Raw genomic sequence first — 21,439 nt, forward strand, 5'->3', positions numbered from 1 at the left:
CCAGAGGGACACTAGAAATACTCCCTCCCTACTAAAATTACCTGTGGCCTTTTTTTTGGTTTCCTTAATATTCCCAGTGCAGCTGCTGCAGGCCCAGCTCCCGCTGGGGGTTCTGTGTGGGCACTGCAGCTCCGGCCCTCAGCAGGGCCTTGCCCTCTGCTCGGGGGTTTCTTTGCCCAAAATCACTCTAAGTTAGGAAGAAAGGGGCTGTAGCCAGTGCAGAGGATGGCAGGGAGGGCCAGCTGTGGGTGTTGGCACTGAGGGAAGGGGTTTAGTGGTGGGCCTGGCAGTGGCAACTCAGTGGTTGGACTTGGTGATCTTAGAGGTCTTTTTGAATATAAATTGTTCTATCATTCATCCCTGCTCCGAATGGCATCAGCCTCCTCTGGCTTTCCCCTCACGGGAAAAAGGAAGGGTTTGAGCTGTTTTTGAGAGGACTGGCTTCTACCTCCTTAGCACCTTGCTCAGCAGAGGTTGGGCTGTTGAGTATTTTAAAACTCTTTTCAGATCCCTGGCAATGAGGAAAGGAGCCCTTGTTCCCTACTGCTTGATCGCTCTCATTCAAGTACACCTACAGGACCTTAGCCAGCAAACTTATCTCTATTTTTATTTTTCTTTAACTGCTTCCTTTCATCAGCTGAAGGGACAGATCATTATCAAGCTGCATTATAGAAATGTTAGGATAAAGCATGCCATCCTGCTTGCATGCTATTTTATCTTAAAAGCCTAAACTGTTCGACAGAGGGCAACCAGGAATGTCTGCTGAAATACATTGTGTGATAAACATCCTAATGAAATCAATGCAGTTGTTTCTCTCTCTGATAAGGACATTCTTACTCTACTGTAGGTCACAGAAAGTATTATACAGACGTTAGGATAAAGTAAGTTGCTTTTCAGCCAGCTGCCAGTTTTCAAGGTAAAAAATGTAATAAAAAATTTAAATACCCTTTCATTTAGGGTTTAACATATTGGGCTTCTCATGTTCCTTTCAGCCTCACTGTAAAACTTTGGAGGACGGTTTTTTCTCCTCAATCAAACTGATTTTTCTCTCCCTGTCCCTAGTACAGTTATACATGGAGATCTTGTACCAGCCGATCCCTGCTACACAGCCACCCATTACCAAAAATTCTTGCAGCATTCCTTTCCAGAGCAAAGCACATAATGCTGATTCATGTCAGCATTTTCCCACATGTTTTTATGTAGCAGTTTTCCTGCCCTTGCAGCTGTGTAGGTGCTCCTGCACTGTTTGCTGTGCAGCTGTTCTGTAGGGATGAAGGATGGAGGGAGCATCCAGAGCAGGTGAACACTGAGGGCAGCACATTTGAGGGTAGAGCTGCACCTTGTCTGGTTGGGAACAGGGACAGAGCCATGGCCTAGGGATCTGTTCACGCACCAAAAACAAATTGCATGAAATTGGCCATGAGAAGTTATCCAGGAAATAATTGTCTAACTCTCTGTTGCAATAAAGAAGAATTCATTTATTTCTGGCTACCCAGCAATGATGAGGTTCAGCTCACCAGCTGGCCAAGCAAATTTGGTTTATAGTCACTGTGCAGAGTCAGGCACATCTAAAGGATGATCTGCTCCATCCTGAGGCACAGGTCAGAAGCAGATTTGTTCTCTTAAAGCAGAGGCATGAGATTACTTGAGACTTGACCCCAGATTTTATCATGCTAAAAACTGCCTGACCTGCTTTGTCATTCTTGGCTCATGCTAGTCTCTTCTCAGACATGTCCTGCTGGTTAACAAACCCACAGCCCTTCAGCCCCTTCCCAGGGAAATCATGGGCTTCTAGGGTGATTTTTAAGTGAAAGAGAGAAGTACACAGAGCACTCAAAAGGGAGCCAGAACCATCTGGCACCTCTTTCTGATGACCCTGGGCCTCAGCTGGCCCTCAACAGCTTTTGGTTTCTAGTTTTTGATAAAAGAAGCAAGAACAGATGAAAAGTGTTTCAAGAGACATATGTTGTAGTGTTAATAACAGAGAATAAGAGAAATGTCCCTAGAAGTAAATCAAATTATGGAAGATTTCATAAGGGTGCAATAGCAAAATGTGACAGCCATTAGAGAGTTTTTCTCTTTGGAGGAGCTTCTGGCAGTGCACAGGCTGTTTCTGAGTGGTGCTCCTCACCTTGCTCCTTCAGTGTCACCCTGTCAGGTTTTCTGAGAATCATAGTGTGGTCAGGGCTGCAAGGGACCTTTGAAGGGCACCTGGTCCAACTCCCTGCAATGAGCAGGAACATCTTCATCTAGGTCAGGTTGCCCAGCCACATCCAACCTGGACATGAATGTTTCCAGGGACGGGGCATCCACTATCTCTTTGGACAAGCTGTCCCTGTGTCCCAGGCATCTCTGTCAAGGCAAGGGAAGGACAGAAGGGAAGGAAGAAGGGCTCTAACTGCACCTTCAGCTTCCCTTGCATATCCCTCTGGGAAGAAAATATAAGATAAGCCCTTTCCCTCCTACACCAGCTTCACTCTACTTCCCTCCTAGACTATATTTCATCTTTGCAACCTCTTCAACCCCTCTTCATTCTTTGTCCTATCTTCAAGCTCTTTGTTGCTCAACTGATCCCTTCACCCACAAAGTCAGATTCCCATTCAGTCCATCTCAGATCCTATCCCAGTTCCTTTTGGAAAAGAGGAATACATTAAGTGCCCAGCAGAGCTTTGTCCCCAGCTGTCCTGAGCAGCACCCGTGCACCCAGGACACAGTGGTGTCCTTGAAGCTGATGAGCAATACCCACGTGGGCTGTGATCATTCATCTCCCTAGGTGGGAAGGGTGCTGGAAGATGGGGGGGTCATGGGCAGGACAAAGAGAACTGCAAGCACTGGGGGATAATTTTGGGCTACAGCTGGTGTCTCTGCCTTTTTCTTCTCTGCCCTCCATCAGGAGCAGGACACAGGCACAGCAATGAAACAGCTTTGGCATGGACTGTTCGGGCAGGTGAGCTGGTGTCAGCACCCCAGTCCCACGAGATGGGTGCAGGGGTGAAGGGCACAGCTTCCTTTGGATGCCCAGCAGCTTGGGGACACTGGGATGGCTCACTCAGGAGGAAGGTGGGTGACTCAGAAAGGCTTGTAGGTGACACAAGTTCACCTGTCACAGGAGATCCGTGTCAGCAGGACCTCTGAAGTCGTAGGTTACCCTGGGTGTGTAAATCTACCAGGTCAGATATTAAAACATGACTGTCCCCTTGTTTCCAGCAGGCACAGAACTCCTGCTCCCCCCTCACCACTCACTGACCTTGGAGTTTGTGCTCTGCCCTGCCCAGGATCACAAGCCCTCAAGGCAGAACCTTGGGATCAGCCTCTGCTTTTCACAGCCTGTCCCTGCCAGTGTAGGAATCACAGAGCAAGGGTACGGCTGCATCTGGCCCCTAAATCCTCCAGGATGAAGGATGTTGATAAAAGTAGCCAGTGCAGATCAGAACTTTTGCAAGGAGATGCCAGGTGGGGGAAATCCAAGCTCCTGCATTGCCTTGTACAGCTGTGACTCTGCACCTATGCAAACTGAGAAAACATTTAAGCCTCTGCCAGTTGCTAAGCCGTGAAAACTGCCCAGGTACAATTAAAAAAAGAAAAAGGTGCTGGTCTCTGTGGTCTTGCCCACAGCTACACTTCATCCCAAAGGATTTTGTTTGTGCCAAGGAGAAACACAAGAATGAATCATTGACAGCAATGCCTTGAGGGAATTGCATAAAACACCAATATTTGGATATATACAGTTAAACACTCTCACTGACATATGCAGGAATGTGTTTGAAGAATGCATTTACTGTCTCTCATATTTGGCAGTCTCTATGAATCTATATCATGATTACTTTTAATCCATGAATACTCTATAGTAATTATAATTTCCTCCAAAGCTTAAGCTCAATATTAAAAATTTTCAAAGGAAAGGAAGAAAATTGCAACGAGTGTTAAAAAAATAAGTTTTTTTCAGTGCAGACCAGTGGTCCATCTAGACCAATTTTCATTCTCTGTCCATTTCTAAACTATGGTGCACCAAGACAGTGTCTTCCATGACACAGATGGAAGATGCCTTTGGGAGTCTCAGAGTATTGTTGATTTTCCAGCTTTTCAACAAAATAAAGGAATGGAATGAGCTGCTTGGAAGGAGGAGGAAGAATAGGACTGTTCAATTTTTTAAATAAATAAAGTCTTATCATAAATGCAGTGATTTGAATTATATTAGCAACAAAAAGTAAGTGAATGAATGATTGAATTAAAGCTATCTTTGTACCCCAGTGAAATTCAACAGTTTTGTTATCTCAAGAGGGTCTTGCATTTCTCCAAATGGAGTAAACAAAATATAATTCGACCCAAATTCTTTCTATTTCTTGGGAATATTTAATCTTAAGATTTCTTGAGGTCCATGGAGATATAGGTTAAACAAGATCCTAATTACTAAATTAAAAAATACAGCAGAATACACCAGAAATATAGAAAGGCTTTTTTCTAGTTTTCTTTCTATATCAGCAAAAGCAAAAGACATAAAACTGCTTGAAAAACTTCATCCCATACTCCATAAGACCAAACTAAAGAGATTTGGGGGGATGAGAATGGGATCCAGTGACTGTCCCTAACAGGAGATTCTAAAGAGAGGATACAGATTTCCACTGACATATTTGTGGGCCCTCTTGCTTTGCGAGCATCCCACTGTGTGCCTCTTCTAATTGTTTTCCTTACACCACTTGAAGTCCAATACACAGAAGAAATAGGAAGGAAACCTGCCAGAAAGTGAAAGGGATTGGAATTGTCTGGTTTTATTACTTCATTTAAAGGAAATGTTAAAAAACAAACAGCAGAGAATAAAAAGTGAGCCGTTAAGCAGATCCACAGGAATCATTTAAGCTTTTACAATCTGAGGTTTCAGTAATGACACAGAAAAGGGTGCTTTTTTCTTTTTAAATTATGCTTTATGTTGGCAAACATCTCTTTAATTTTATCTGTCTCTGCTCATCCTCTTTTCTCCAGGGACCAGAAGCCAAAGTACTGAAACACTGCAAAAATGTTCTATCAAAGGCAGGAAGAAAAGAAGTAACTGAGAATCAGACAGGGCCAAGTGTGATGTGGCAAGATTTTGAGGCTAGAATGGTTTTGAGGTTAATTTACAGGTAGCTGGATTAGCTAAACCCAGCCTTTGAATACAAGATGCCGCTGTGCTCTTATCCAAGTCCTAGCAGGGACTTCTACTCTCACAATGCTCAATAAGATATAACAAGGCACTGCACAAAGCAGATACAGTTGAGGACACTTAACACTTCTAGCTGAAAATTCCTTTTTTCTAAGACATAATTAATCAGTTTCCCCTCTTTTTTTATTATTCTCAAATTTGGCATTGTGCAGCAATTTCTCTACCGTGAAGCATCCCTCCCTATTCTCCAGCACACACTGGGTTTTAATGAGTTTGGCCATTTGTTAGCTGGAGAGAGCCAAAAAAATGTCTACTTTCAGATGCTTTCCTTTTCTATTCTTTTTTTCTTTTTTTTTCTTGGTGCTGGACAAGGATCTGGGAACGGGAAGTGGGAATGAGGCATTTAAGTAGGCCTGTGTTTATGCATTAAAAACTAAAGCTGGGCTTTTGCTAACTCCCACCCAGGGTACTTTTGAATTCAGTACATTCATAGAGATTTTTGACACCCACATTTGAACATCAGCAGGTAGCTTTTATATTTTTTAATTTTATCTCAATCTATCTCAATCTATCTCTCTATCACCCTGTAATGTGTTCCCTTCATGGTAAAATCTTGTATTCTTAGTAGCCCATAGAGATGAAGGTGGTGTGCAATCCTCTAACAGGTCTTCTTTAATTCTTATTCCAGTTAAAAAAGGAAAGCCCATGGCCTCATGGCATGGAATGTCACATCATGCCATGGCTTCAATGTGGAATTGTTCAAAAACATGTAGGTGTGGTATCTGGGGACATGGTTTAGTGATGGACTTGGCAGTGTTGGGTTAATTGTTGGACTTGACATTCTTTCCAACCTAAATAACGCTGTGATTCTCCACTTTGGGCTTCCCATTTCCTCTCATCACTGCAGAGCTCTGACACTGGAAGTTCACTGACACTAGGAGGGTTGGATTTCTGTATTTTCTCAATCATACTCTGTGGGAGAGGGTGTCTTGCCCTGTATCAGCACAGGGCACATTGCAGTGACATACCAGTGTTACACAACAGCATCAGACAATCAGGAAATTTTATCACATCCAAAACCCTTCACCTAGAGATTGCAGGGGGTGCCACTGAACAAGGTCTGCATGCCTGGAAAATTATCTCAATGCAGCCTCTGTGCTGTGGAGGGCTGGGATGACACAAAGAAAGTCCAGCAGATGCTGAGGTTTCGGTTCAGACCATAATCATTGGTCACCAGTGAGGTTCTGGCAGGGCCCAGGACCCTGCTGTGCGAACACACAGCTGGAGAAGCTGCCCATGTTCCACAAATCCTCTCATTCTGGTGCTGGACTTTCTTTAGTAGCTGTATTTCTCAGTGTGAGCTGGTGATGCTGCCAAAGGAGAGGTCCCTTTCCTCTCTGTCCTAAGCTTGCATCTCATCCCTGCCAAGTTTGGCTGCAGCTGCTCATGTGGTGTGTGGTGCAATGGATTGGAGAAATAATCCAGGTTTATGCAAACTGATCAGGAGGGGAAAAAGAAATAAATAAATGGAAAACAAAGATTTAATCCCCTCATCCCCTCCTTGCTGCCATCTGGCAGAAGGTTTATTTAATTTTCTCTGCTCAGACCCCCCAGTCTGGTGATGATATCAGCTGTGCCACACCTGAAGGTGGCTGTATTTCACAGCTGAGTATTTGTCCTTACTCTGGATACACAATCCCTAATTATCTTCAAGGAGAGTTTCTGATTTGGATGTGCCTCTTCAGCCAGAACAAAGCATGAGAAGCCACAATGGAGGCTCTGAGATCCTGAGCCAGGCTGCCTAACCAAGGCACCAGGCTGGGAATGTCAGGACTGCTGTGAAAATGTCAGGACTACTTCACTGGCTGCTACAGGAAAACAGGGCACCTCTGGAGGGTAATTTTTATCTTGAATGGACTGATTCTCGTTCTTAGGGATTTTAGTCCTCCTAATGCCTGCAATGCCCCAAAGCCTAGTTTATGTACCTTCATAAAATGCTTGAAGGTAGGTTATGTGTGTTCCTAGATGTATAATGTAGTGTAGCTGTTAAGAATGAGCTCAAGATACAAAGGGAGATTAATATTTAATTACTGTGTATAAGCACTTCTGGAGAAATGCAGAAATTCTCTGTAAATAATATTAGTATTAACAACCATCTTTTCAACTTATTTCAGATGTTTCCTTACAATACATCAAAGCTTTTCTCCCCAAATACAGTTTACAATTACTGTAATGCCATAAGTGTTAAAACACAAAAAAGGTTTTTCAAAATCACCTGCTGTGCAAAGTGGTTTTTCAATTTTATATTAGTATAGTCTATTTGGAAAGGTTTTGGTTCTGGCAGAACAGGAAGGATTGGACTTCTAATTCTAAAACAAAAATGTTGCAGATGGTGGGACCTTGTGGTATCTAGCCACCTTTGGATTTCAAGCAAATATTTAGGGAAAAATTCTGATAGTGTAAGCCAAAGAGTAATCAGATGGTAAAGCACTTCCAGATGATGGAATTTCAGCATTTGTCTTCTAAGCACTCTGCAAAATCTCTGTCTCCCTGCTGCAATGAACTGCCAATATCTGGCAATCTATTTTGGATGAGGATGGCATTTAATTCCAGTTCCTTCAGTGGGAGCTAATTCCTTATTCAGATTAATGTATTTTAGTTCTTTTGCAACTGCCTAATAATAATTTCCAAAAAGAGTTTTTCAAAGCCCTGTCAGAGATTTGGAGTGAGAAAAAGTTGCAATGGACTTGAGAAGGAGTCTGAATTTTCCCTGTGAAATTATTCTGGTAGGTTTTTTCTCATGTCAGTGCAAACACAGATTATCCCCTAGGATTTTTTGAAAATCTTCATCTGACATGAGCCTTTTCTGTAAAGATCTCTAGATTTAGCATATCCTCATGCTTACAGAAATTTCATGGAATGTTTTTTTGGGTGATTTGAAATAAAAGTATAGTGGCATTCACCTCATCTAATTTTAACTATCTGAAAGGTTAATGCATAATATGAATATTATTTCTCTGGTCCACAGTGTATTTGAATGGTGATTTTCTCCTGTCCTAATGTAGATGTTTAGAAAAACTGAAATTAATTACTCCTGCAGGTTCACCTTTCCATCCTCTGGTTGCACACTGGGCTCACTTTAGCTTAGATGCTGAATAGGAAAGGGCTCATATTAGAGGAAACAGATGTGCTGCTATCATGACTCTCTGCATGAGCACCCACAAATTGCTCCACCACAGACCCTCATTGGAAGGGTCCCAGCCTGACTCTGAAGACCAGACCAGATCCCAACCACTGCAGCAAAGGCCCTGATGTTGTGGAAAAAAAGAGGAGAAGAAATGGCCTGACCCCACCTTTCTTTTCACAAACAATCACCAGCCATTTCCTAGACAATTGTACTGCAATCATGCTCAAGTTGGATAAGAAATAGGATATGATCCAGCTGAATATTTCATAGCTACCCTGTTCAACTAAGTTTTAGGACTGTCTGCTACCATAATTTCCCCCTGGCACAACCAGAATACAATTAAGAAATGACAAAAATTCAACAGGGACAAAATTGAGCCAATTTGTGACATTAGTGGTATGAGGATTTTCAAATTTGAAGTGCTGGGGAGCAATCAAACAATGCACAACATGGCAAAAGGACTTTTACAAATCATCCAAGCCCACATCAAATCACCCATCAAAAATCCACAGTCAGCACAAAACTCCAGAAGAGGACTTGTTTCATTCTAGAAAGGAGCAAAACAAAAGGAACAAAGAGAAGCAAAATTCCATCAAGGCTTCCCTGACAATTTCACACATCCTCTGCAGCCTCCAAAGCACTGTTCAAGCTCTACATAGGGAACTGTGTGTGTCCTGCTGAGCTTGATCAGCAAGAAGGTGAAGGAGGAAGGAGAACATCCAGTACTGAAATGTCCCTATTGCAAAGCAGTGCCAGAGTCGGAGGTAAAAGCGCCTTTTCTCTGGGGGCTGCAAAATTCCAACATCAACTTTATCTTTGTCCTTGATCATGTCATTTAAGTGCTGCACCTTCACTTTGCAGCTAACATGAATCAGTTCTAAGGGAGGACCCTATGTTGCCCTTTAAGCACCAGAATGCAAACAAGGGTCTTCAGAAAACGGTATTATTTTCTGCTCGGTTTTCTAACTGCTCTGGATCTCTCTGTGTAAATTCCATGACTCAGCTGCTGCTGACATGTCCTCCTTGCTTAATATTATCTGTGAACTTCACTCCTGTGCAATTCAATTCCATTTCCTGATAATTAATAGAGATGTTAGATGAGACCAGACCTAACACAAATTCTCCAGATACCCTGCAAGATACCTTCCATAAACTTGTTACATTATCATTTATCATGATTCCTCGTTTACAATCTTTCAGCCAGTATCCAACCCACATGACTGATTTCCCATCCAAGCCAATCTGAATTAATTTCTCTATTAGGGTTTCCTCATAATCCTGCACAGGCCAGGGAATGGGTTAGACTGATCTTATAAACGTTTTATGTGTTTGACCTCTGGATGTTACATGGAAGAGTCTCATAAAACTCCAACAGCTTTGAATTTCTCCAGCAGCACCACAGCCCTCCTTTATGAAGGGAAAAATCAATGTAAAGGAGAAGTTCACAGCAGAATATGAATTCTTGAATGCATAGCCCTGCACCAAAACCACCATCCCACACCCCAAACTGCTCCTTTACCAAACATCTGGAATGTTGTCCTTTGTGTTTGCTGTATCTTCATGGAAGAGGCTGTGGGAAAAGCCAATTCAAATTGTTTAGGCTTGAACCTGAGTTTTTGGAGCTTCATCCTGGGCTATTCCCTGTCCTGGTTATCTTTTCTTTGGCTGCTCTAAAGGAAATGAAAACACAGCCCATTCTGCCTTATTTTTCTTTGTTAATTTTACTATTTTAAAATGTAATGGGGTTTTCCACAACGGAAGTATCAGAACAGCTCCTAGAGGAGCTTTGTTCAGATCTGTTAAGTAGTGACAAATGATCTGTTTTAACTTGCCTTTTGAGGTGAATGTTGTGATGAAAAAACCATGGATCATATGCAATTACAGCATTTGACATTTATATGAGACAAATTTCCCTTCAAGGATGTCCTCCTTCTCCCACTTCCAAAATCTGATAATTAAGGCAAGAAGATGGTAAAAGTTGTAAGGATACAGGCTTTATTCTTTTAGGAGTATTAAAAAAAAAAAACAACCCACCCTTTTCTTTAAAATTGAATTCTCAAAACCAAAAATGAAATGCTTTATAAGACCAGGGGAGCTCTTAAGCTTGTCAAGCTTGTGAAATTTATTTTAGGGTATATACCTAGAGCCTAATGCTTGTGCTAATCTTGAAGCCTGGGGATAGAAAAGAGTGGAGAGACATTTGTAAATCTTCAGAAATGTTCGCACTTCTCTGCGGGTGTCCCAAATTTCTATGCCATTCACAATGAAAAATCTGTTGTGTACCAACTGGGTGGCCAGTGTTTTCTACATGCAGTTGGGAAATTAGTTGTGGACAGGAAAATTAAGGTTAGTTAACAAAGAAACACCACTGTAAGAATATTTGTTACCACATATTCCAGGCATTCCTGAAGAGAAGTGGATTTGTCATCTGGATGCAAAAGTCTACATGATGAAATCTCTTTTGGGGAATGTTTTGTGCTTATCTGTGAATAAAACCTCACTCAAAGAGTCAAGAACATGAACAAACCAAACTGTGAATTTAGGGGAAAAACGCACATGAATATTTCCATGTTGCATCTACTTGGCACTGAATTTATTAATGTATTTGTTTAATGTATTAAAATCTGCACTAAGAAATCATCCTGGAAAATGATTAGGAAAAAGGTGATTTATATTTAAGTCACAGATTCTGTCAAGGAGATGGAATTGCATAATGAAATACTGCTAACAACATCTTTCTTCTTAATGAAACGCACAACTTCTTAATGAAACGCACAATTTTTTACAAACTAGACTGGCTAGAAAAACTGGAAGCTAGGATCACTTGTCCCATCAACACTGTGCCTTGGTCTTCAGTGTAAAACTGCATTAATGAGAGCCAGAGCACCCTCCTCATGGGTAAATTCATGTGCAGGGGCACTGGGCTGTGTCCTCAGCCAGCTGGGTGACTTTATTTTGCTGTGATTTTCCTTTTCTAAAGTTTGAATACAGGAAAAAAATTCCTCTTAAAGTGACTTTGGTTTTTTTTCTCCTTTATTTTCTAATCTAAAGTATAATGTGAGAGAAAAATATTTTTGGAATAATTTTGAAACTACCTAGAATGACCTCTTTTAATACAAAAAAACAAGGAACATTTTGTTAGGGGCATGTCAAAATGAAACTGTGGGAACCTGGCCTTATCCTTCCATCCTTCAAAAGGAAATTAGGTGCAGGATGGACATTGTTTCAAAAATGCTTTTGGTTTCAAGAGTACTGTAACTCCAGATAAAAAAAGATGCAACTGAAAATTTTTGGGCCATCCAGGTCTTGCATAATTTAGTCCAGGTAATTCAGCATTTAGAACAGAACCACCAGAACCCTCCATGGCCACGTTTAGGAAGATGTTAACACGTGTGCAAAATGCACCATGCATGTGGCAAGAATAACACCTGCCCATCAGGCTGACAATACCCGTGTGACACTGTTGGAAACAATTACACAAAGTGTAAGATAAGCTTTTCTTTCTTGTTTCAGCGCCAAACTTGGGCACGAGGGTTCAGTGCCCCAGAACTGGCCCTGTAGGTGGTGTTTATCCTGACATGTTGTGAGAGATACATCTCAGGTGTTTGGGCTTCCCTGTGGAAGTATTTAATGGGGCCTCTGAGGTGTCCCACCATTAGCATAAGGAAATAACTGTGGCAGGCTGGAGATGGATCTTTAATCCTCTTTGCTTACACTGCCTTGCACTAGGAGTCTCGGTGGTGTCTGTTGCCTTCAAAGGTGTGGGGCAGGAAGGCAGGACTGCCCTTTACCTTCTCAGATGCCCTCAGCACAGATAAGCAGGCTTTAGGGCTTGTGTAATTTTTAAAGAAGAATTGGTCTGCAAGACACCAAAATATTTGCCATCATAGGTACTCAGGAAATGTTACACACGTGTAGTGCCAATTTTTTAGCCATAGAGCATTATCAGGCCAAAACTTTCTGCAAATTAGCCAGCTAGTGACATGGCAGTCTCACAACTCTCGCTCACCCAGCAGCTCCCCGTCTGTGATGCCAGTTTGCTGGCAAGAGTGGACTGGAGGAGGGTGTGTTTGATGGCAAAACGTAAAACTGCAGAGAAAAGCTGATCTGGCCAGCTCACAGCTGTGAAGGCTGTCTGGTGTCGTGCAGAGCTGCTGCTGGGCATGCAGGAATGTTGCTGTGTAGGAATTGCCTACCAATGTATGAGTGGTGCTAAGGGGAAGGAGAAGAACTTCAGCAAAATTTCATACCAGAGCTGCCTCCAAAAAAATGATTGCCAGCTTGCCCTTGAGCTGATCCCACGGTAAATCTTTTTAGATGGAAATCTTCCCGCTGCCACCAGCTCACCCTTGCTAGTGTCATCAGATATCCCCAGCACTTCACCTTAAGCTCCTGCTCTCGAGTGGCCTGACCAGGGTAAAAGTGAGGCCAATTCACACCCAGTGAGTCCAGGGCTGGGGCAATGACATGTGCCACTGCATGTGATCATCTCTGCAATGCTCAGGAGCTTGGTCACTGCTCTCTCCCTTTGTAGGATGCTTCACAGCCTCACTTCCAAGAGCTTCCTTTACTGCCTATTCACCACATGAGCACCTTGCCCCTTGGCAGGTAGGAAAACAGAGAACAGGACAAATACAGTGAGAAAAAGAGGTATAAAAGACTTCATAGCTTGCTCCTTTGGCCTCACATTTTCTTCCCCTCTCTTTTCCATCACTACATTGTTGAAGAATTTCATTTGTGTTTAAAGCTGTTTTACAGCTCAAGTCCCAGCCACGTCTCACTGTTTGCACTGTGAAGGGACAGTGGATGTGGGGCCTGCATAAATTAAAACTTTCAAAACAAATGCAAGATCACCATTTCCCCAACTCAATTCCCTTCTCTTGGAAAACCAGTCAGTGGGTTCTTTTGTAATAACCACTGCATAGAGGTCTTTTATCTCAATGTCTGAAGAGATTTAATATGGGTTTTGCTCTTAGATTACTGTTTTACAAACACCTGTCCCAGCCTTACCTACATCATTGTTTGCCCACTAAGATATGCCTGTAAATGCAGACACACATATGCATAAAGGATGCTAAATAATCTAAGAACTTCTATTTGGCCGTATTTATCAATCTAATTTCTTCCTTACGAGGTTCCTCTCACTTCTACTTTATATAAGGGTCTCCTCTCCTCTCCTCTCCTCTCCTCTCCTCTCCTCTCCTCTCCTCTCCTCTCCTCTCCTCTCCTCTCCTCTCCTCTCCTCTCCTCTCCTCTCCTCTCCTCTCCTCTCCTCTCCTCTCCTCTCCTCTCCTCTCCTCTCCTCTCCTCTCCTCTCCTCTCCTCTCCTCTCCTCTCCTCTCCTCTCCTCTCCTCTCCTCTCCTCTCCTCTCCTCTCCTCTCCTCTCCTCTCCTCTCCTCTCCTCTCCTCTCCTCTCCTCTCCTCTCCTCTCCTCTCCTCTCCTCTCCTCTCCTCTCCTCTCCTCTCCTCTCCTCTCCTCTCCTCTCCTCTCCTCTCCTCTCCTCTCCTCTCCTCTCCTCTCCTCTCCTCTCCTCTCCTCTCCTCTCCTCTCCTCTCCTCTCCTCTCCTCTCCTCTCCTCTCCTCTCCTCTCCTCTCCTCTCCTCTCCTCTCCTCTCCTCTCCTCTCCTCTCCTCTCCTCTCCTCTCCTCTCCTCTCCTCTCCTCTCCTCTCCTCTCCTCTCCTCTCCAGGAATATGTCACGCCTTCTTTACTAATGCTAATAAATTTTATTCTCCTGCCTTGCTCGGTGGTACCTGAATTTGTTTTAATTTTGGTTACAGAAACCAAAAATACCCATCTGTTGTAAATCTGAAGACAGAAGTTAAGGTTGCTCCCATAGCCAGTACAATAGGGGGCTACAAAGACCCTTTGGGAAAACATAGGGAAGACTGTTATAAGAAGATACCATGTCAGTGTAGAAACATTGGCAAGCCTTAACCAAATATTTAGTAAAGGAAATAAATGTTTTTTTTATGTCAACAGAGAACTGTCTTTTTTAGGAAAATGGCAAAGTTCTGCTGGGCTTTGTCCCTTTGGCAAGCAGATGACATCCCCAGGGATGAGCCATTATCACTAGCAGAAGGGGTTTATAATTGCATCTTGCTCTTCTCTCCTCCTAAACAACCTTCCAATTGCTTCTTTATTATTATTCATATCAAGGCCTGGCACTGCACAAAAGGCCATGTCCCCCTGCAAGTGCTGAGAAAAGTAAAAGTGAAATAGTTGGGAGGGAAAGGCAGGAAGCAAACAACCAAGGTCATCCAAAAGGTCAATGGAGAATAGTTTCTTTGCAGTCTTCTACATGGCCAGAGCTCTCAGCTGCTGGATGGGAAGGAATGAGCCCCACACCCAAGGAACTTGCTCTCTACACCCCTGGTGAGCTGGAGGTGGAATGTCCCTCAGAGATTGACAAGGAACTGAGCTCTGAACTGAAGAACAATAACTGAAAAAGAACACCCTAACGCTCATTCTTGCTTTGCTTGGTCTCTGCTGCCTTTCTGCTGTTTGTTTACCTTGGAGTGGCTTATCCTGGTACATGTTAACCCAATTTCATGTTCCTGGTGCAGTCAGGGCTCATAGTCTGGCCTTGCTTTACAGGAGGAGAGTGTTATCTTAATGCTTGGTCTATCAGAGCCAAGGCAGAGACCTTTCCTAATGTACTAAGCAAAGGGAGGAGTGGAGAATTCTCCTAAAAAATGCAAGGAAACACTTATTTTCTCACCCAAACTGAGCAGACAGGCTGCCCGATCACATCCTCAAAGGCTGATATCTGCAGAGACATCTCCCAGCAACGGCACAGCTCCACCAGCCCATCCAGGTGAGGAGGGTCAGGAGCCTTCCCCAGTGCTGCTGGACAGTATGGAAACACAGTTGGAAGGGTAAAAGTGTCTTTTTTCCCCCAAATTAGTTTCCCAGTCTTTGAGCCAGAAGATGCTCCTAAACTTCAAACATTTCCACTTGCTTTCATGCTACTGAGCAGCTATTCTGAGCTCAGCCTGCCCCATCCTGTCTTCATCTGTGAGGCTGAGATGAAAACTATCTGCAGCCTCCAGCCTCTCTCTTCTGATCTTCCCCCTGCACACGTTTCCTTATTTTGCTTTGACCTGGTAGCTTTCTCCAGCCACAGAGCACTTCACAAAACCCTGATCCACATGCTTGGATTGGGACAGGTGGTGTCACAAACGGGTGCAGAGCCACACTGCTGCTGAGGAAGCATCTGCTCATTGGAGTTAGGGCAATCTTACACTCTAAGTGGTTTTACTGAAGGGATAATCAGTTTGTGGATATTATTGGTGCATAGATGCCTACTCTGATGGAGGTGGGCTCTGGTTTCATATCTTCCCTGTCCCATAGAGGTGTCCTCCTCAGGGACATCTAAGGAGGGATTAATCTTAGAGCAGTCAGAAAGACTCCACAAATACAAATGGAGCGAGACTCATTTAAAAGTACAGCTGTTAATGGGAGAAAAATTGAGAATCTGGCCAGTAGCAAAACTGCAATTAGAGGTTTCAAGATGTTAAGTGAATGCAAGTTATGCTTCAGCTTAAGCAAGAGCACTCTCAATATCCAGCTGATGTGTTTATCACAAATGTGGAAATAGAGATTTCTGGTTTATTTGCTGCTATTTTGCCTAGTGTTCATAAATGACTGATACTTAATTAATTGAAGGCAATGTTACAGGGACCAATCTGCTGACAAAAGTTTCTTTAAACCAGCAGTTGTCATATTTATTTTGATCTCAGACAGGCAAGTTTTCAGTTATTATCTTTTCTCAGACAAAGTAGCAAATAATCATGAAAAACAACAAAGAAACAATAAAGATGAAATACCTGAAAAAATCTTTTTATGTTTTTCTTTTTTTCCCTTCCATATAAAAACTGTGTCTAGGAATAACTTTCATTATTTTTGTTTGGGTTTTTTTTTGGCTTTTTCTGGAACGGGACAGCAAATTTTCTGTGGTTATGGGCGAATCAGGGTCAAAAAGCAATCTCTTCCCTCATATTTCATGGTACACAAGAAGTAATCCTCAGGTAATCAATAATTCTGTTTATACCAACAAATAAACTGTGCCTCAGACCACATTCTGGCCCTGGAGGCAGGGGCACAATGTGCTCACTTCTAAGACCACCACACACTGTTATCAGCAGGGTGGAGCGGATCTACCGAGCCAGAGTGGACTCTTTCCCATGCTGTCCCCCAAGTAAAGCCCAGTCACTGTTCTGGAAGTCTCAACTGACAAAAACAAAGCTGATAGTTGCCAAAACTTGAGATTTAACAGTTTGATGACTGATGCTGAGTGCTCAGTCTGTGCAAGTTAGGGCACAGTCCAGACCCCAAGCAGAGGAGCATCTTTTTTATGTCCTGAACTGAGGAAAGCATGAGCAATGTTCTCCAGGAAGTGTCTCAAAAATCTTCATCAAGACTTCATATATCCAGCTTTGTTTTCCTGCTCTGCCACGGTCTATCTGCATGACCTTGGGCAAGTCACTCTCCGGCTGGGCTGCAGACTGCAGTGAGCAGGCTACTGTGTCCCCAAAGCAACCAGAGCTGGCATTTTCCTTCAGCCTGGTTCATCTGCACTTGCCTGCAATGACCCCTAAGTAGCCAGAGTGGATTTTAAACTCATCTCAAGCATTTGAAACCACCCTGCAGTCTGTGCTCTGAATGTGAATGCTGTGTCTCTGCTCCTTCTCTGGTGAGTGGAGAGACCAAGTTCCTGCCTTATGGAGGGATAGGTAAAGTAGAAGTATTTAGGGCTGTAAGTTCTTTCAACACTACAGCGAGTAACAGTTAAACAATTATCTTTCCCATCCAGATTTCCTCAGGAAAAGCCAAGCAGTTTCATCAGATTGTGCAGCCCGATAACAGCTGCTTCAGAACTGGAGCAGTTTGCTGAAACCTGCATGAGTGGTTCCAACAAAGTCCTGTGGGAAACCTGCCAAGAACTCACCCCCTGTCACCTTCAGCAGCCTCACCTGAGAGGTTTGAACTGATTTGGCCTCCGTCAGGAGATGAGAAGAGAGACAAAGTGAAAGCTTCTCACAAGGCTTGAGGGAAATAAAAAACTACAAGATGATTTTGCAGCTCCCAGATGGAGCAGGAGTGGAGCAGCTTAACACTGTCATTGTGTCCCAGATCAGTTTGGCACTTGACCCATGTCAAGTAAACTAAACTGTGCTGTAAACTAAACACGTATGGGACACCTTCATGGTTTGTTAACCCCCATATTATTTTTAGAAGAATTTTGTTTAATTTTAGGCCATTATTAAAAGAGCAAAATCTACCAGCAACCAAGCAACATGACCTTTGGGAAAGTGAGGCAACCTAGAAGATCTAGTGGGTCCTAATGGTGCAGGAAAGTTTAGCTGAGAAGAATCTCAAGGGCATGGACCGGTGAATGCGATGGACACTGGCCCACACTGAATAAGAGCAGGCAGATTTGGCTCTCTTGTTTGCAGTCCCATGAGGTTTAGCCACAACTTTTCCTTAATGTCACAATTCAAGTATGAAGAAATACAAAACCTCACAGATACAGCCACAGGGGTTGTTTCCCTTTGCTGAACATCCAGAAACTCCTCTACCCAAATGGGTGCAGCGCCCAAGATGTTTCTGTTTAAATACAATGAGACACCTCAAAAAAAGAAATACAGGCCTGAGTTTCCACAGCCTTTGCTCAGAGGTGCAAAGAGAGGGAGGTCAGTAAACAACCTGAGAGCTGGGATTAAACCAAGACCTTGCCCATGATTTGAAGGAGTTCACGAGATTTGCCCACAACTTCCTAACCCTTGGTAGATGGGACAGGAAAGATGACAGAGATAAACTAGTGAATTATTTTATACAAAACAGTAATTTAATCCCGGCAGCTGGAGCCAAAGAGACCAGAGAAGGTGAGTCTCTGCAGACACACCATTGTTGAAGACTAGCCGAGGTTCAGGGCTGACCTCAGATCCATAATAGAGTCCATAATATATAAGAAGAAGGAAAATTGTGGCAAAGTGTGTTTCTCTTTCTCACTAAAAGCAGGACCCACAGAAATGGGTTGTAATTGCTGGCTTTTCTCTGAAGTGCAGTCACAGGCTTTGGTGGCTTGACCTTCTTTCACTGGCAAGAGGACAAAAAGCTCCCTGCTCTGTCCAGCTTTAAACCGAGTTACTTAAGGGTGTTTATTCCCTCACCCAGAAGATGAAACACAACAACTCCTTGGGGGATTGAAGGTGCTGGGATGGTGTTTGGCAGTGCTCAGAGTTAGACTTCTATGTTTTGGGAAAACCTTTCTCTGTGTGTGAATAATCTGGCAATCCAATATATAGCTAATCCCGACCACATTATCTTTTCCTTTGCTTTTATCTTTAAGAAAAGGAGGAGCTGTAGGCAATCTTCTAATGAAAAAAAACCACATTGCAAGTGACTGCATCCTAGTTTTGGTAAGATCAGTTAGGGTTTGTCTAGAGAAGGAAATTAACCTGGATTGAGAGAGTAGGGTGACTATTTCTGTATAAAGCTGCTTTATAACATTGTTAATCTAGATTATCAGTGTTCTCCACTGAGCTACCTTAATTTTAATTCTAAAAATAAGCAAAATGTAAAGGATACACTCTAATTCTGCAGTAACAGCATTGTCTTTGCAGCACACTAGAAGATAAAATTTGTTCAGGGATATTTAATCCAGAATAACTTGTTTTTCTGAGCACTCTTGGCACTTGGGGCTTTCCAGCAGTAACAAGGACACTTTTTCATTTCCACACACTCCACTCAGGCAGCCACAACTCTGTACAAAGCAATTACTGTAACGTCTACAGCCACGGGACCAAATCCAAGCTGTTCCACCTGGCACTTTTATTGAAGGAAAAAGACAATCAAATAAAATCAATCTATGTCTCTGCTTCAGATTTTGGAACAGGGACTGACTTTATGGGATCTATTTCTGGTAAATGTACAGTAAGAAACAAATTGTAACTTCAGGATCTTAGTGCTGGTACTTGCAAGAGCATGTCCCTTACCCCCAAGGAACTCTTTGAAAAAGGGGGAGAGGTAACCCCAGAGATCTCTGGTTTACAAGGAGGAGCATGTCCTCTCCCCTATGACCTGAGCCATGAGTAAATAGTGTCCTAGGGAGTTTGTTACACTCTGTTAAATAAATCCCACCTCTGGTGCAATGCCCAGGGGAGCACGCAGATGTACTGTAATCCACAACAACTTCTTTCATGAGCTACCTGCAAACTTTGTACCTTATTTACTCACAGCAGGTTGGTCCTGGTGAACGGCATTGCTCCAGATGGGAGTGAAAGCAGATGGGGGCTTGTGTGCCAGGGAAATAGTCCTGAGGTAGTTTGTGCCAAATTGCTTATTCTTTTAATTGGGAGGACTGAAACTTCTTTCACCTTTCACCTTGTTTCAACTTTGCTGGAAGCCTCTAGCTGGTGGGATCCATCCCAAAACTCCAGCCCATCCATCAGTGACAGAGTTAATAATTTTAACACTGAGAGAGAAAAAAAAATCCCACTTCCCTTCACCTTCTTTGCATGCGGGTAAAGAAGGCAGGACACCTGAAATTGCTTCTGGCCCAAACCTCCTGCTGCTCTTACAGCACTGGCAGGGGCAGGGAGACACAGGACCTCGCTGTGCCTTTGAAGAAAGCTTTTCCTGGCCACATTAAAGACAAATTATCCCACCACAGCAGTGAGGCTGGAAAAGGTGATAGTGCAAACCAGATCTCAATCCCCCACCGACCTCCTGTCCCTTTCCCCCCATGAATTGAACCTTCAAGGCATTGCAAGGTCTGCCGGTGCTCAGGCTCTTCTCCGCTCCCTTCTTCTCCTGCTCCGGCAGCAGCGTTCGGTTCCCCACCCTCCCTCCTCGCCCAGAGCAAAGCAAGGCACCAGATTCAGCTGCTTCACGAGGAAAGCCCAGATCACACACATTTCCATAGAGAGAGAGAGAGATATGATTATATTTCTCTTTGCTGTTTAGGACAAGAAATGAAGTGCTGCCTCTTTAATTGGCAAAAGCATGCAGTAAGAGCATACCTTTAATTTAGTGTTGGGATAGCTCACTTGCACCCTGGCTGTTGTCTTATTGGAGAGGGCAGCCTGCCTCAGATCCTCTAGCACTGAAATAATATCATCCAGCACGCATTTCTTATCCTGATTTCTCAACACACACAGATGGGAAAAAGTATAATTATAGCCTTTGTAGTTCACCTTCATTTCCAGCACGGCTCGGTGGATCTGCAGGATCACATCAGCCTGATGCAAAATATTGCCTCCGGGTTTGGAGAGGAGAATCACCCTGCCATACCTCCCCGGGGTGTGCAAGTCCGAATACAGCTGGCTTTTGGATTGATCGAGAGAGAAAAGGCTGCTGGCTAAGCTCCTCTCGATCTTGGCCAGGCTGTGGCTGGGGGCTACCAGGCTCTCCAGGTCAGTGTCAGGCTGGAAGCGGTTGAGCAGGCTGAAGCCGAAGATGATGGTCAGGACTGCGGGCACAGTGAGGAAAAACACCGGATGCCTGCTCACGAATAAGCCCAGCTTGTAGAAAAACGACTGGAGCCCTCTGTGTATCACCTGCCGCAGCATCCTCCACCAGATCCAGCCTGCAGATGCTCCTGGCCGTCTTAGAAAGCACATGTGACATGTGTAGCTCCTTACCCCTTCCTGCCAGTTTCCCTTTCTCTCTCCCTCTCTCTCTACTACTCCTTTAAAAGACTGCAGCAAGTTGCAGCAAGACAGCCAAATATTGATCAATGGGGTGTGTGTGTGCGTGAGGGTGTGTGTGTGTGTGCCGGAGATGGAAGGGACCGGGCAGGGGAGGGAGGAAAGGGGGGGTGGGGGTTCCTTGCCTTTTTTTCCCTCTTTCTCTCTTTCGCCCCCCCCGCTCTCCTCCCTCCCCCAAGCCAGGCAGCATCGCCGCCCCCCTTCCCCTCCCTCCCCTCCCGCCCGGTGCCCCCCTTTCTCCGGCGAGGCTCGGGCGCTGCACCGGGAGCGCTGCCGGCTCCGCAGTGCCCGCTCCGCTCCGCGCCCCGCGCAGCCCCGCGCCCGGCCCCTCTGCTCCGGGAGCTGCGGGCAGGGCTGCCGCTTCCCCCTCCGCCCCTTCACACACACACACACACACG

General features: G+C 44.0%; 1 protein-coding gene across 2 annotated transcripts in view; it reads right to left on the reverse strand.

The window, feature by feature from the left end:
- The window catches only part of PTCHD4 (patched domain containing 4), a gene marked incomplete at both ends in the record, with an annotated part of 79,876 nt that extends 58,922 nt beyond the window's left edge, over window positions 1–20,954 (reverse strand). The window contains one exon of one of the 2 annotated variants that reach the window (XM_084202309.1): window positions 20,529–20,954. In XM_084202309.1, coding sequence (XP_084058435.1) covers window positions 20,529–20,954 — 426 coding nt within the window. Of the gene's footprint in view, window positions 1–20,354 lie in introns of both variants that reach the window. The other variant, XM_084202308.1, reaches the window with a different exon arrangement.
- Between the last annotated feature and the right edge of the window lie 485 nt (window positions 20,955–21,439).

The sequence above is a fragment of the Fringilla coelebs genome (genome assembly GCF_963513975.1).
Source record: "Fringilla coelebs genome assembly, chromosome: 3".
In the NCBI taxonomy this organism is placed as follows: domain Eukaryota; kingdom Metazoa; phylum Chordata; class Aves; order Passeriformes; family Fringillidae; genus Fringilla; species Fringilla coelebs.